The 12699-nt window shown below is 32.7% G+C and overlaps 1 protein-coding gene across 1 annotated transcript in view; it reads left to right on the forward strand.

The window, feature by feature from the left end:
* LOC309795868 (A disintegrin and metallopeptidase domain 3-like) overlaps nt 1-12699 on the forward strand; it is an 86833-nt gene that overhangs the window by 65575 nt on the left and 8559 nt on the right. Inside the window, 2 exon segments of the mRNA XM_082608681.1 lie at nt 5937-5987; nt 5991-6051. Of these exon segments, the coding sequence (XP_082464807.1) occupies nt 5937-5987; nt 5991-6051 (112 nt within the window).

Raw genomic sequence — 12699 nt, forward strand, 5'->3', positions numbered from 1 at the left:
GTGGCTTAGCTTTGTGTTTTCTTAATGACATCTTTCAAAGAGTCAAAGTTTTTAATTTGATGAAGTCCAGTTTATAATGTTCTTCTTTGATGTATTATGCTACTTGTAGCCTATCCTAAATTTGTGAAGCTTCCTTGTAAATGTTCTTCTAGAAGTCTACAAATTTCAGTTTTTATGTGTATGTGTATGATCCATTTTGAGTAATTTGTGGCACTTTGTAAGTTAAGGATCAAGGGATATTTTTCTCCATAAAGATATCCAATTGTTCTAGACCCATTTGTTGAAGAGACTGTCCTTCCCCCATTGAATTACCTTGGTACATTTACTGAAAAACAATTCATGACATACTTTGTGTTCGAATAATCTACGTATCTATCCAGTACCAGGTCTCCTTATCCTAATGCACAAGATCAGGTAAAATGTATCTTCGTATTTGGTTACTTCTTTCTCAAGATAGATTTGGCTATTTTCGGTCTTTATATTTCTATATAAAAATTTAAATCAACTTTTCCATTTCTACCCACCCCCTAAAAAAAAAAACTCTTGAAATTTTTAAAAAATCTAAAAATGAATTTATGGAGAATTGAATAGTATACATAATGTGATTTTCAAACCCCCCCAAAAAAAAAACTCTTGAAATTTTTTTTAAAATCTAAAAATGAATTTATGGAGAATTGAATAGTATACATAATGTGATTTTCAAACCATGAACATGGTATATTGTTCCATTTATTTAGGTATCTGTAATTACTTAAATTTAACCCTAAGTAGTTCATGTTTTGAATATTATTGTAAATTGCATATTTTTTTAAAAAAAATTCAATTTTCAGTTCACTTTGCAAGTATATAGAAATAAAATTAAATAATGAAAGTTGTTGATTCCTCCTGTAGTCAGCTTAGCATTACTTTGAATGACTGGTTTATATTTTGGAAAATACCTGCAAAATGCCTAAGTCAAAATTATCAAATAACCAATAAGTATCTGAAAAAGAGTATGCTTATGGTGTTTATTCCAGAAATAGAGAAGTGTTTCAGTATTTTTCAACACGTATCATTAAAGTAACAAAGAGATAAAAATTACAAGATATTAAATATTGAAGAAACATTTGATAAAATGTTATGCTCTGAACAACATTGTGAATTATCCTCATGTTTTGAACTGTTATTTTAACAATATATTGTGTCACTAAGTGACATATGGGTAATTTTTTCTGTGTTATATTACAGGGATATCTATTGTGGAAAGTTAGTTTGTCTCTGGACACGTACAGAAGTAGTGCCGTTTAAAAATTTTGATACTCAGTATACTTTCCTTGGAGGCATTGTGTGTCTAAGTGCACATCTAAGAAATTCGACACCAGTAACTTCCCGAGACGATTATACCTATGTAAAGAATGGCACTATGTGTGGTCCAAATCAGGTAAACACAAATTCTTCGTGATTCTATACATGGTCTGTGAGCGTCTTAGTGTCTGTGTATGTGTGTTTGTGTATGAGAGAGAGTGCACTTAAGATTTTTAGTTCTGTGCTGACTAGTTCTGTGGTTTGGGGTGCAGACTTCCACTGACAGTTCCACATTTTAGCCACCCTTTCCCATCTTGCCCTTTCAGCTCTTCTTCCTGTTTTTCCTTAGGACTCTGAGGCTGCAGCTCCTCTAAAGCAGCGTAAGGCTGATCAACTAAGCTCTCCCCTTTGCCACTGTGTTCCCTGTGGTTGCTTTCTCACTTCATCTCATCCAACAGTGACCTTCATTTTATTTCAAAATCCCAGGAAGTCCTTTACTCTCCCCTTCTAATTGTCTCTTTCTGATTTTCCTTTACTCTCATTTATTGGGAAAAGGGAGGCTATTGTGAGTGCCAAGTCTGTGAATTTGAGGCCATTGTGAGTGCCAAGTCTGTGAATTTGAATTGGAATCATTCTGTGGTTATTTTAAAAAGTCATCAAGGACATACTTTATGTTCATTTGTTATTCTACAGTGTTCAGTTGTTTTCAGAGAGGTTAGATAGTAAAGGCTTCTTTACCACATTCTCATCAAATGTGGGTCCTTTGTAAAAATCAGTCTATCAATTGATAGATAAGAAAAGAGAGAAAAAGAGATTTTATGTCTTATCTATCAACATAAAGAAGAGTATGTCTTCCTTGTCAATTATAAAAATTATAAATGTTATACTCCTAAATTTAATACTGTAATATATTAAGTGAATAATATATTACATGAAGATAGGCATTATTCCAGCAATGCAAGTTTGCTCAATATTGGTTGTGATAGAAGGCGTCTTTGAATTGTTTATTTAGAAGACAGAACAGGAGTTTATCAGACTGATTGTAGCTCATATAAGTAGGTGAGGGGTATTAAGCAGATCTTATTAACATAATCATTTCAAACTTGAAGAAAATGTCTAGGGCATGTAATTGTCCAAAAAATAGTTAAGCTAATCAATGACGGAATAAATAAAATTAACTGTCTTTTCCTTACCCATTCTTATGCACAGAACTGTATGAAAACATGCTCACATAACCCAAGATTTTCTCCTCAGGAAATATTTTTTTAGTTATATCAAGGATTTTTTTTTTTGAACTGTGATGTGATTTCTTCTGGGACACTATTAGTGTTTCTTTTTTAAAGAGGGAAATCTTATGTGTTAGTTAATATTCAAAACACTGTCCCAACCACTGACCAAGGCTAAGTATTTTCATAGTATCTTTTGCTTTTCCTGTCATTACAAAAGAGCCAGCTACAAATCGATCTGTTTAGTTGAAAGAAATTATATCAGAAGCATGGTTCTTAATTTTCCTGGCTTATTTTTCTCCTAAAAACAAGCCAGGAAAGTGTGACTGGTATTGCCTCAATGACAAGAACACTAGAATGAAAAGAGTTTTGTGGACAGGCAATGCTGGTTTGTCCAACATTTTGTTATCCTTGCTGGCTTTATCAGAGCACTTTCAGTTAATGAACAAGCTGATATTTGTTCTTTCCTTAATTAACAATGGTGATAGAAAATAATGATATCTTTAGACTATTCATCAGATAGGGGGTATTCTACCAGATACTTAAGAAAATCCATCAGATAGTAGATTCTCCCGAAGATAGTCAAATTAAATTGAAATTTGGATAGACAAATATTAACATAGAGTCTACATAGAAATCAGGTTAAATAAATAAATAATTAAGATAATATCCTATATTTAGTGAGCATTTACTGTGTGCCAAACACCGCTTTTGTTCCTTTATCCATAACAAGCTATTTCACCTTCATAACTTTGAGATAGTTATAATTATTATTCCAAATTCAAAGATGGATAAACTGAGGTAAAGAAGAGTAAATAAATTTCTCAAGGTCACATTTCCTAATGCAAAAGATAAGAGATATGGTCATTAAAGTTGGGAAAAAAATGTAAAAATGACAGGAACACTGGTATTGAGCGTTGATCATTGGGCTCTGCGAGTAAAATAGTTCTTGTACTGAATATTGGCTCTGTCAGTCAGTGGTGGTGTGACCTTAAAAGTATACATTTAATTCTCATCAAATATAAAATGAGGATATAAAATATATATAGAAAGTGCAAAGACAGATCCTAGCTCATTACCAACAGTCAATACAAGTTAGCTATTTTTGTACTTATACCAATTAATATCGATAAATGCACAGTTCTGCTCCCTCAAGGGAAAAAATGGTTTCTGGTTCTCAAAATACGATATTTGATAAGATAACAACACACCATTTGACTCCAAGTTCTTTTATTAGAATGAGCAGATCTGAAATCCAGATTCATCTGAGGTATATATATCTTGTGCATCTAATTTTCTTACCAAGTACAATTGTTCAACTCTTGACTTTAAATTTAAAATTTTTGTCATTGGTGGTTGTTTTCACATTTTAGTTTTGTAACAGAGGATCTTGCACAGACGTCACTGTCAGCTCAGACGCAACTTGTATCTCCAAAATAAAGTGCAATGGACATGGGGTATGTATAATGGTTACTCTGTTTCTAAGTATAGTTATTTTGATCCATGTCAATAACATTTTTCAGTATAATAATGCTTAAAATTATTTGGGGTGTAGAAATGTATTTGGGAAATTGAAATCGAATAAGAAAAGCAGACTCCATTATTCATACGTATGTATGTGATTTATGTGTTCAATCAGATCATATAGGCTTCATGACCAAATAATTTGCTTTGAACTTTGTACTAAAATCCAATATGAAGCAATCTATTTATTATAATGTTAGATTAAGATTATGAAATTTTGGAAATGAGCTCATTAAGGATTACACATATACATTTATACATACATAAAAATATTGCTCATAATTGAGTGTATGTGTACTGATAAATATTTAAACGCTCACAATATATATTATACATATTACTTCTAATCTCATATTTTTATGGGAGCAGACTTTCTTGTTCATTATGATCTGCTTCATCCTTGAACAGCTTCAATGTGTTTCCCTGCATGTCTCTTCCTTACTATATTTGAAAAGTTATCCACTGATGGACTTTCAGATAATGTTAAATTTTTACTTAACTATTGTAACTAATGGTACAGTGGACACTGTTGTACCTTCACCTTTGCACATTTATCTGACTTCTTAAATTGTTAGCAGTGAAATCTGATGAGCCAAATATATGTACCGTTTAAATTTTCATTAATATTATATTGTCTTCAAGAAATATTCCAGTTTTTGGTCTCACCTGTCATGTATAAAAATGCGTATTTCCGGGCTTCCCTGGTGGCGCTGTGGTTGAGAGTCCGCCTGCCGATGCAGGGGACATGGGTTCGTGCCCCGGTCCGGGAGGATCCCACATGCCGCGGAGCGGCTGGGCCCGTGAGCCATGGCCGCTGAGCCTGCGCGTCCGGAGCCTGTGCTCCGCAACGGGAGAGGCCACAACAGTGAGAGGCCCGCGTACCGCAAAAAAAAAAAAAAAAAAAAAAAAAAAAAGCATGTTTCCTCATATTCTGGTCAGACTAGTTTCTCTGTGTTTTGAATTTCTTCAAACATGCTAAATCCATTGTTAACTTGCATTTCTTTAGTAATTAATTATACAGTCCTTAAGTATGTATGGTCACATTTTCCATTTGCATTTCTATTTGTCCATCCATTGTGAAATTATCTACCAGGTTATAGAAATTTTGTAAACTTTGTAAGTTTTTCCAAGTATGTCTTTGGCTTTAACTGTGTGGCTAGTGTCTCCTGCCATACTGATGCTTCCTATTTTATATAGTAATCCAGGAGAAAAGTGAGCTGTGTGTCTTTTAAAAATCTTTTCTCCCAGATCACTTACATGTGCTATTATTTACAGTTTCTTTTCTGTTTCTTTCCTCTCATTTAATTTTAATTAATTTCTTGTTAAGTTTTTCACGAACCTATTTCTAGATTCTCTATAATGTTTCTGGCCCTTCCTTCAATTCACCCACCAGATCACATTTATAGATATTTTCTAGCCTTCCTATTTCTAGCCAAATAAATTTTGCTATCTATGTCTGATAAAGAATACTTCACCCTTTTGTTTTTCCCCATTTTTTTTTTTTTTTTGGTAAAAATTGGCTCTTATCATGGCTAATTTTTTTTGAACTAGCACAATTCATAGTATATTTAAACTCCCACTATTTTATAATTTCTAGCTTCATAATTCCTATGCCTTTCTAGAATAAGGCATTTCAGTTGTATCAGAATATTATATACTTTTATTTAAAAGTACAAGAGATAAATAAGAGAAAATCAATGGGACATTTGAAAAGATATTGCATGAACATTATTATATTAATTTTTAACTTAAGAATTGCTTTCCACATTAATATAAAAAACTACCTATAATATACTAAATTATAGTACTTTAATAATTTACATTGAGTAAAAATAACAAATAATGTGTTTAATTTCTATCTTATACATCAAATGCACTTTTTAAATTTGGTTTTGGCTTTAGGTTTGCAATACTCTCCATAACTGTCACTGTGACGTTGGATACGCTCCTCCATAATGTGAACCAATGCCTTCATCACCAGGAGGAAGTATCGATGACGGGTTTTGGCTTACGTCAGGTTAGTATCCAGATCACGGTACCCTAACAGAGCCTTCTGCACTTAGAGGAATAGTATACACCTCCACGGTCTGTGTGGCTATTGAGCACCTAGCATGTGGGTAGTGCAACCAAGGAACTAAAGCTTCCATCTTATTTCACTTTATTTAATATAAATTTAAATAGTCACTTGTGATTAGTAGCTACTAAATTAGGCAGTGCAGCTCTAGATCATATTGTCAATCAAAATTTTGTATATGGTTTAAATTCAAATCTAGACATGAACACTTTAACAGATCTTCTCTGAATTTTAACAGTGGTTTCCAGAACTTTTCTGTTTGTACAACAGAGTTTTCTAGATAGGTATAGTTAAATGATAGAATAGGTGAGAGTTTTAATATGTAGTCTGTATATTCCAAGGATGTTAACGGTTGTGATGTGCTAGTTCACAGCAGAGTTGCCTCTTTCAAGTTTTAACTCTACTATTGAAAGGTAAAAATAATAAAATCTTCCACATCCAAAGTATATGGATAGTAGATGGCACAAAACATTTTTAAATTTATTTGGTGAACATTCGTGCACAACTGTAGCCTGTTTGATTTTTCTAAACTTCACAATGTGAAACTCTCAGAACACTGTAATTCCATTAAGGTCTTTCCATCATTTGTGCTTCTGTTTTGTGCCTCTGTTTTTATTTATTTTACTTATGTATATGTTGTAAACCTGACAGTAGAGCTTTCTATTTGCCTTAAAATAGCCAATGAAATGTTAAAGAATTTTAATGTAAATATTTACATTTATCCCAACCTATTTACTGTTTTCTAGCACATTCATATTTCTGTGTGGGTTCATTTCCTTTCAACCTGTAAAACTCTCTTTTGTATTTCTTTTTGTGTGTACCTTGTAGTGATCAATTGTCTCAGCTTTTGTCTTTAAAATGTTTTCATAATGTCTTAATTTGTGAATGGTATTTTCACTGGAAGTAGAATTGCTTCTTTCAGCAATTTAAAGATGTAATCCCATTGTATCCTGGCTTCCGTTGTGTGATGAGAATGCAGCTGGCATTCTTATTATTCATCCCAATAATACAATGCTTCTTTCATTCTTTGTCTGAGTTGCAGACTTACTTTATATCTTTGATTTTCCATAGTGTCGCTATGGTTTACCAAGACGTGTATTTCTTTGAATTTATCTTGCTTGGTTTGGCGAGATTCTTGAATATATAGGTGGGTGTATTTCTGGAAATTTTGAAAAAATTAGTAGTCATTGTCTCTTTTTTAATATTTATTTTTTATTAAGAATATTTTGCTTTTTAAAAAATTTACACACAGTAGCATTCACTCTGTGGTATATTAGTTCTATGAGGATTGAAAAATGTATGTATTCCGTTCCCACCACCACAGTCATGATGCACAACAGGTCCATCACCTCAGATCTTCCCTCTGGATGCTGCCCTTTGTATTCATCTCCCACGGCCAGTTCCTTGCAACCAGTGACCTGGTCTCTGTCACTATAGATTTGCCTTTTCCAGAATGTTCTATACAGCATACATGCATTTGAGATTCATTCTCATTGGCATATGTTTTAATAGTTCATTCTTTATTACTGTTAAGTAGCCTCCTATTGAAAAGATAAACTATATAGTTTGTTTATCCATTCACACATTGTAGGGTATTTGGGTTGTTTCTAGATTTTGGCAATTTTGAATAACACTGCTGTAAACATGTGCACATAGGCTTTCGTCTGTATTTAAGTTCTCACTTTTTGATGGGTAAATACCTAGGCACTTTTGTCTATATATAAGTTCTCACTATAATACCTATAAGTGAGATAGCTGGATCATTTACTCAGTGTATTTTTTTTAATGAGTGTATTTTTAATGTTTTAAGAAACAGCCAAACTATTTTCCAAAGTGGCTTTACCATTTTCCTTCCCTCCATTCATCTGTGAGAGTCCCAGTTACTCTGCACAGATGATCCACACTTCACAAGCATTTGGTATTGTCGTTTTTGGTGGTTTTGTTTGATTTTTCTTTTGCCAGCTTTAGATGTGTAATGATATCCCACTGTTATTTTTAGTTAGCTTACTATGTTGAAATAATTATACACTCATAAAGAGTTGCAAAAAAATTTAGAGGGCAGTCTTACGAATACTTTACTCAGCTTCAGTCAATGTTAACATGTTTCAGTACTACAGTAGAATATCAAAACCAGGAAATGGACATTGGTGAAATACACAGACCTTATTCACATTTCACCAGTATACATACACTTATCTGTGTATACGTGTGTGTATGCATTCACATGTGCATATATTTAGTTCTATGCAATTTCACCACATGTTCAAGTTTGGGTACCCACCATCACAATCAAGATATAGAACTGCATCATCACTACATGGCCCCTGATATTGTTCCTCCTTTATATAGCTACACTGATTCCCTCTTTCCCCTTTCCGAACTTTTGGCAACCACTAAACTGCTCTTCATCTTTCTAATTATGTTATTTCATGAATGTTATATAAATGCAACCATGTAGTTTGTATCTTTTTGAGGTTGTCTTTTCCTCTCACTTCATTCCTTTGTATTGATGACTAGTATTCCTTTGTATGTCTGTAGCATATTTTGTTTAATTATTCACCCATTGAAGGACATTGTGTGGATGGCAATTTTTAGTTATTATGAATAGATCTGCAGTGAAAATCTGTGTGGAAGTTTCTGCATGAAAATAAATGTTTAATTCTCTGGGAAGCATGGCCGAGAGTGAAATTGCTGTGTCTATGGTAAGCCATTTATAATTTTAAAAGCAACTGCCAAGCTTTTTGCAGAGTGGCTATATACTGTTTGACATCCCCACCAGTGATAAATGAATGGGTTTTTTGCAGCCTTGCCAACATTTTTTCAGCCTTGCCAACATTTGAAGATACCACTATTTTTTTTTTGCCATTCTATTGGTGTGTTTTAATATCTCATTGTGTTTTTAATTTGTACTTCCCTAATGGATAATGATATTGAATATCTTTTATGTGTTTATTTGGCACCTGCATATCCACTTCAGTGAAAAGTCTGTTCATATCTTTTTCCCATTTGCTAATTGTATTGTTTATTAAATGTTGAGTTTTCACATAAACATCTATTTTGTGGGATTTGTGATTTGAACATATTCTCTCCAAGTGTTTTTTCTCAGACCAAAAGGGTTTTTTTTCCAATTCTTATTTTGATAAGCTCTTCTTTTTCCCTTTTTGGATCTATGCTTTTGGTGTCAAGTATATGAATTCTTTGTCAGTCTTAAGTCTTGAAATTTTTTGCTATGATATCCGTAAAAGGTATAGTTTTATGTTTTATATTTAAGTCCCTGATCCATTTTGAGTTACTTTTTATAAAGGGTGGGAGATTAATTTTCCGATTTATGGGTGTCAAATTGTTCTAGCACAATTCTTTGAAAAACCTGTCTTTTGTCCACTGTGTTGATTTTGCACCTTTGTTAAAAATTAATTGGACATTTTTGTGTTGATGTATTTCTCAGATCTCTATTCTGTTCCATTGATCTATGTGTCATTCCCTCCACCAATACTACACTGTTTTGATTATTGTAGTTATAGGGTAATCTTGAACAGCAGGAAAAGTGAGTCTTCCCATTTCATTCTTCTTTTTCAAAATGGTTTTGGCTATTTTAAGGTTTCTCCTTTCCATATACATTAAGCTTGTCTATGTTAACAAAAAAATTTTGCCGTGATTTTGATGCAAATTGTGTTAAACGTATGGATCAGTTTAGGAAGTTTCACATTTTTATTATTTACTATTGAATCTTCCAGTCTATGAACACAGTATTTCTTTCCATTTATATGTCTTCTTTAATTTCCTTCATCATAATTTTGTAATTTTCACCAGATACTATATATTTTATTATTTCATATTTGTTATTTCACTTTCTTTAGAGGTATTGTAAATAATGTTGTACTGTAATAGAACATATTTTTATTTTACATTTATAAACACCAGTTAAAATGATTAATCAATGTTTATCACTCCTACATCATCTAACTCCTTTCAATCAACTTTGCATGTATATTTGTCCACTTGTGAATCATATGAAATAAATGTTCATGCCCAAATATAATAAAAGGTAAAAAGATACTATCCTAGATCTTCTTTACAATACAGAACGTTCTAGGTATTTGTGACAATATCACATGCTGAAGTATGATTAACTGGATGAGAATATCATATTTCCTTTTTGTTACTAGAAATATTCTGTTCATTCATTGATTCTTCAGTTGGAGGAAAATTATGATAGCATCGTCCACTCTGATGACTTGTAGTATGAGATTTCATTTGGATGATCAATTTCGACACCACCATTATAAAGTTTAAAAACAAGAGCCCTGGAGGGGCTCTTTTGTACCTTCCTGAAAGTTGATATATTACTTGGGCAACAAAATTAGAAAACTGAAATTTGCCAATGGAAAAAATAAGGAGTCTAGAAATAAACTCTCACATATGCAGTCTAATGATTTTCAATTAGGATGCCATGACCACTCAAGGGGAGAAAGGACGATCTTTTCAACAAATAATATTGGGATAACTGGATATCAATATGCAAAAGAATGAAGTTGGACCCTTACTTACACCTTAAAAAAATTATCTCCAAATGAATCAAGGATTTAAATGTCAAGAGCTAAAACTATAAAATCCTTAGAAGAAAACAAAGGGGGCAGTATTCATAACATTGGATTTAGAAATGATTTATTGAATACAACACTGAAAGCACAGGCAACAGAAGAAAAAAGTAGATAAATTAGAATTTTATAATTAAAAACTGTTGTGCATCAAAGGACACTATTGATAAAGGAAAAAGCTAACGCACAGAATAAGAGAAAATGTTCACAAATCGTATATCTGATGAAAATTAATATGTAGAATATGTAAAATATTCCTACAACTCAGCTACAAAGAAACATAAAATCCAATTAAAAATGGCAAAAGACCTGAATAGACATTTCTTCAAAAAAGATACATAGATGGACAATAAGCACATGCAAAGTTGCTCAACATCACTAATTGTTAGGGAATTGCAGGTCGAAACTCCAACTAGATACTAATCCAAACCTATTGGGATGGCTATTATTTAAAAATTTCAGAAAATATCAAGTTCTGATGAGAATGTGGAGAAATTGAAACCCCTGTGCATTGCTGGTGGAAATGTAGAAGTGCTGCAGCCCGTGTGGAAAATGGTATGGTGGTTCCTCATAAAATTAAACATAGAATTACCATATTATTCTGAATTTACACATCTAGGTATATACCCCAAAGCACTGAAAGCATGGACTCACAGATATTTGGACACCCATGTTCTTAGCAGCATTATTCACAATAGCTGAAAGGTGAAAACACTCAAACGTCCATCAACAGTATACCCATATGGTGGTATATACATACAATGGAAAATTATTTAGCTTTAAAAAGGAATGAAATTCTGACACATGGTACAATATGGATGGAACTTGACAACCTTATGCTAACTAAAATGAGCCAGTCACAAGAGGACAAGTATTGGTTGATTGTGCTTTTATGAGGTACGTACAGTAGTCAATTCATAGGGACAAAGTAGAAAGGTAGTTGCCTGGGGCTGGAGGGAGGGGGACTGGTAAGTCAATGTTTAAAGGATTGAATTTCAGTTTGGGAGGATGAAAACGTTCTAGAGTTTGATGGTAATAATAGATGCACAAAGATGTGAATGTACTTAATGCCATTGACTGTACACTCAAAAATATTTAAAGTAATAAATTTCATGTGTTGAGTATTTTACCACAGTAAAGCAAAATTGTCAGGCAAAAATTCCATTTTATGACATCACCAAAAATAATACAATGTTTAGATATAATTTTATGGAAAGAAGTGTAAGATATACACTGAAAGCTAAAACTACATTATTGAAAGAATGATCTACATAAATGTAAAGACATCTCCTGTTAATGTATTGGAAGGCTCAATATTATTGCTCCAAATACTCTCAAAATTGATCTACAAATTCAACACAATCCTTAGCAAGCCCAAGCTGTCTCTTTTGCAGAAACTGAAAAGTTGATCTTAAAAGTCTTACAGAAATGCAAGCAACACAGAATAGTAAAAACAATCTTGAACACATAGTTTTCAAGAAAACTTGAAACTTAAAACACAATTCCAAAACATATTACAAAGCTAAATAATCAAGACAGTGTAGTACTGTCCCAAGAATAAGGATAGATATTTAGTTCAATAGAAGAGCGAGTCCAGAAATAAAGCTTCATGTTAACTAACAGTCATGGATTTTTGACAAAGATGCCAAAACAATTCAAAGGACAAAGGATGGTCTTCTAAAACAATGGTGTAGGGACAAGTAGATATCCACATGCAAACGAGCTTAGATTATTGCATCACAAGGCTCACAAAAATTAACTGAAATTGGATCATAGATCTAAATGTAAGAGCTAAGGTTATAAAACACTCAGAACACACATTAGTAAATCTTTGTGACCTTGGCATAGGCTGTGTTATCGAAGACACCAAAGCACAAGTGAAGAAAGAAGCAGTAGACTGATTGAATTTCATCAAAATTGATAACTTTTGTGCTGCAAATGATACAACCAAGACAGTGAAGGACAAACTACAGAGTGGGAGAAAATATTTGTA

The sequence above is a fragment of the Mesoplodon mirus genome, assembly GCF_964341445.2.
Source record: "Mesoplodon mirus genome assembly, chromosome: 20".
Lineage (NCBI taxonomy): Eukaryota > Metazoa > Chordata > Mammalia > Artiodactyla > Ziphiidae > Mesoplodon > Mesoplodon mirus.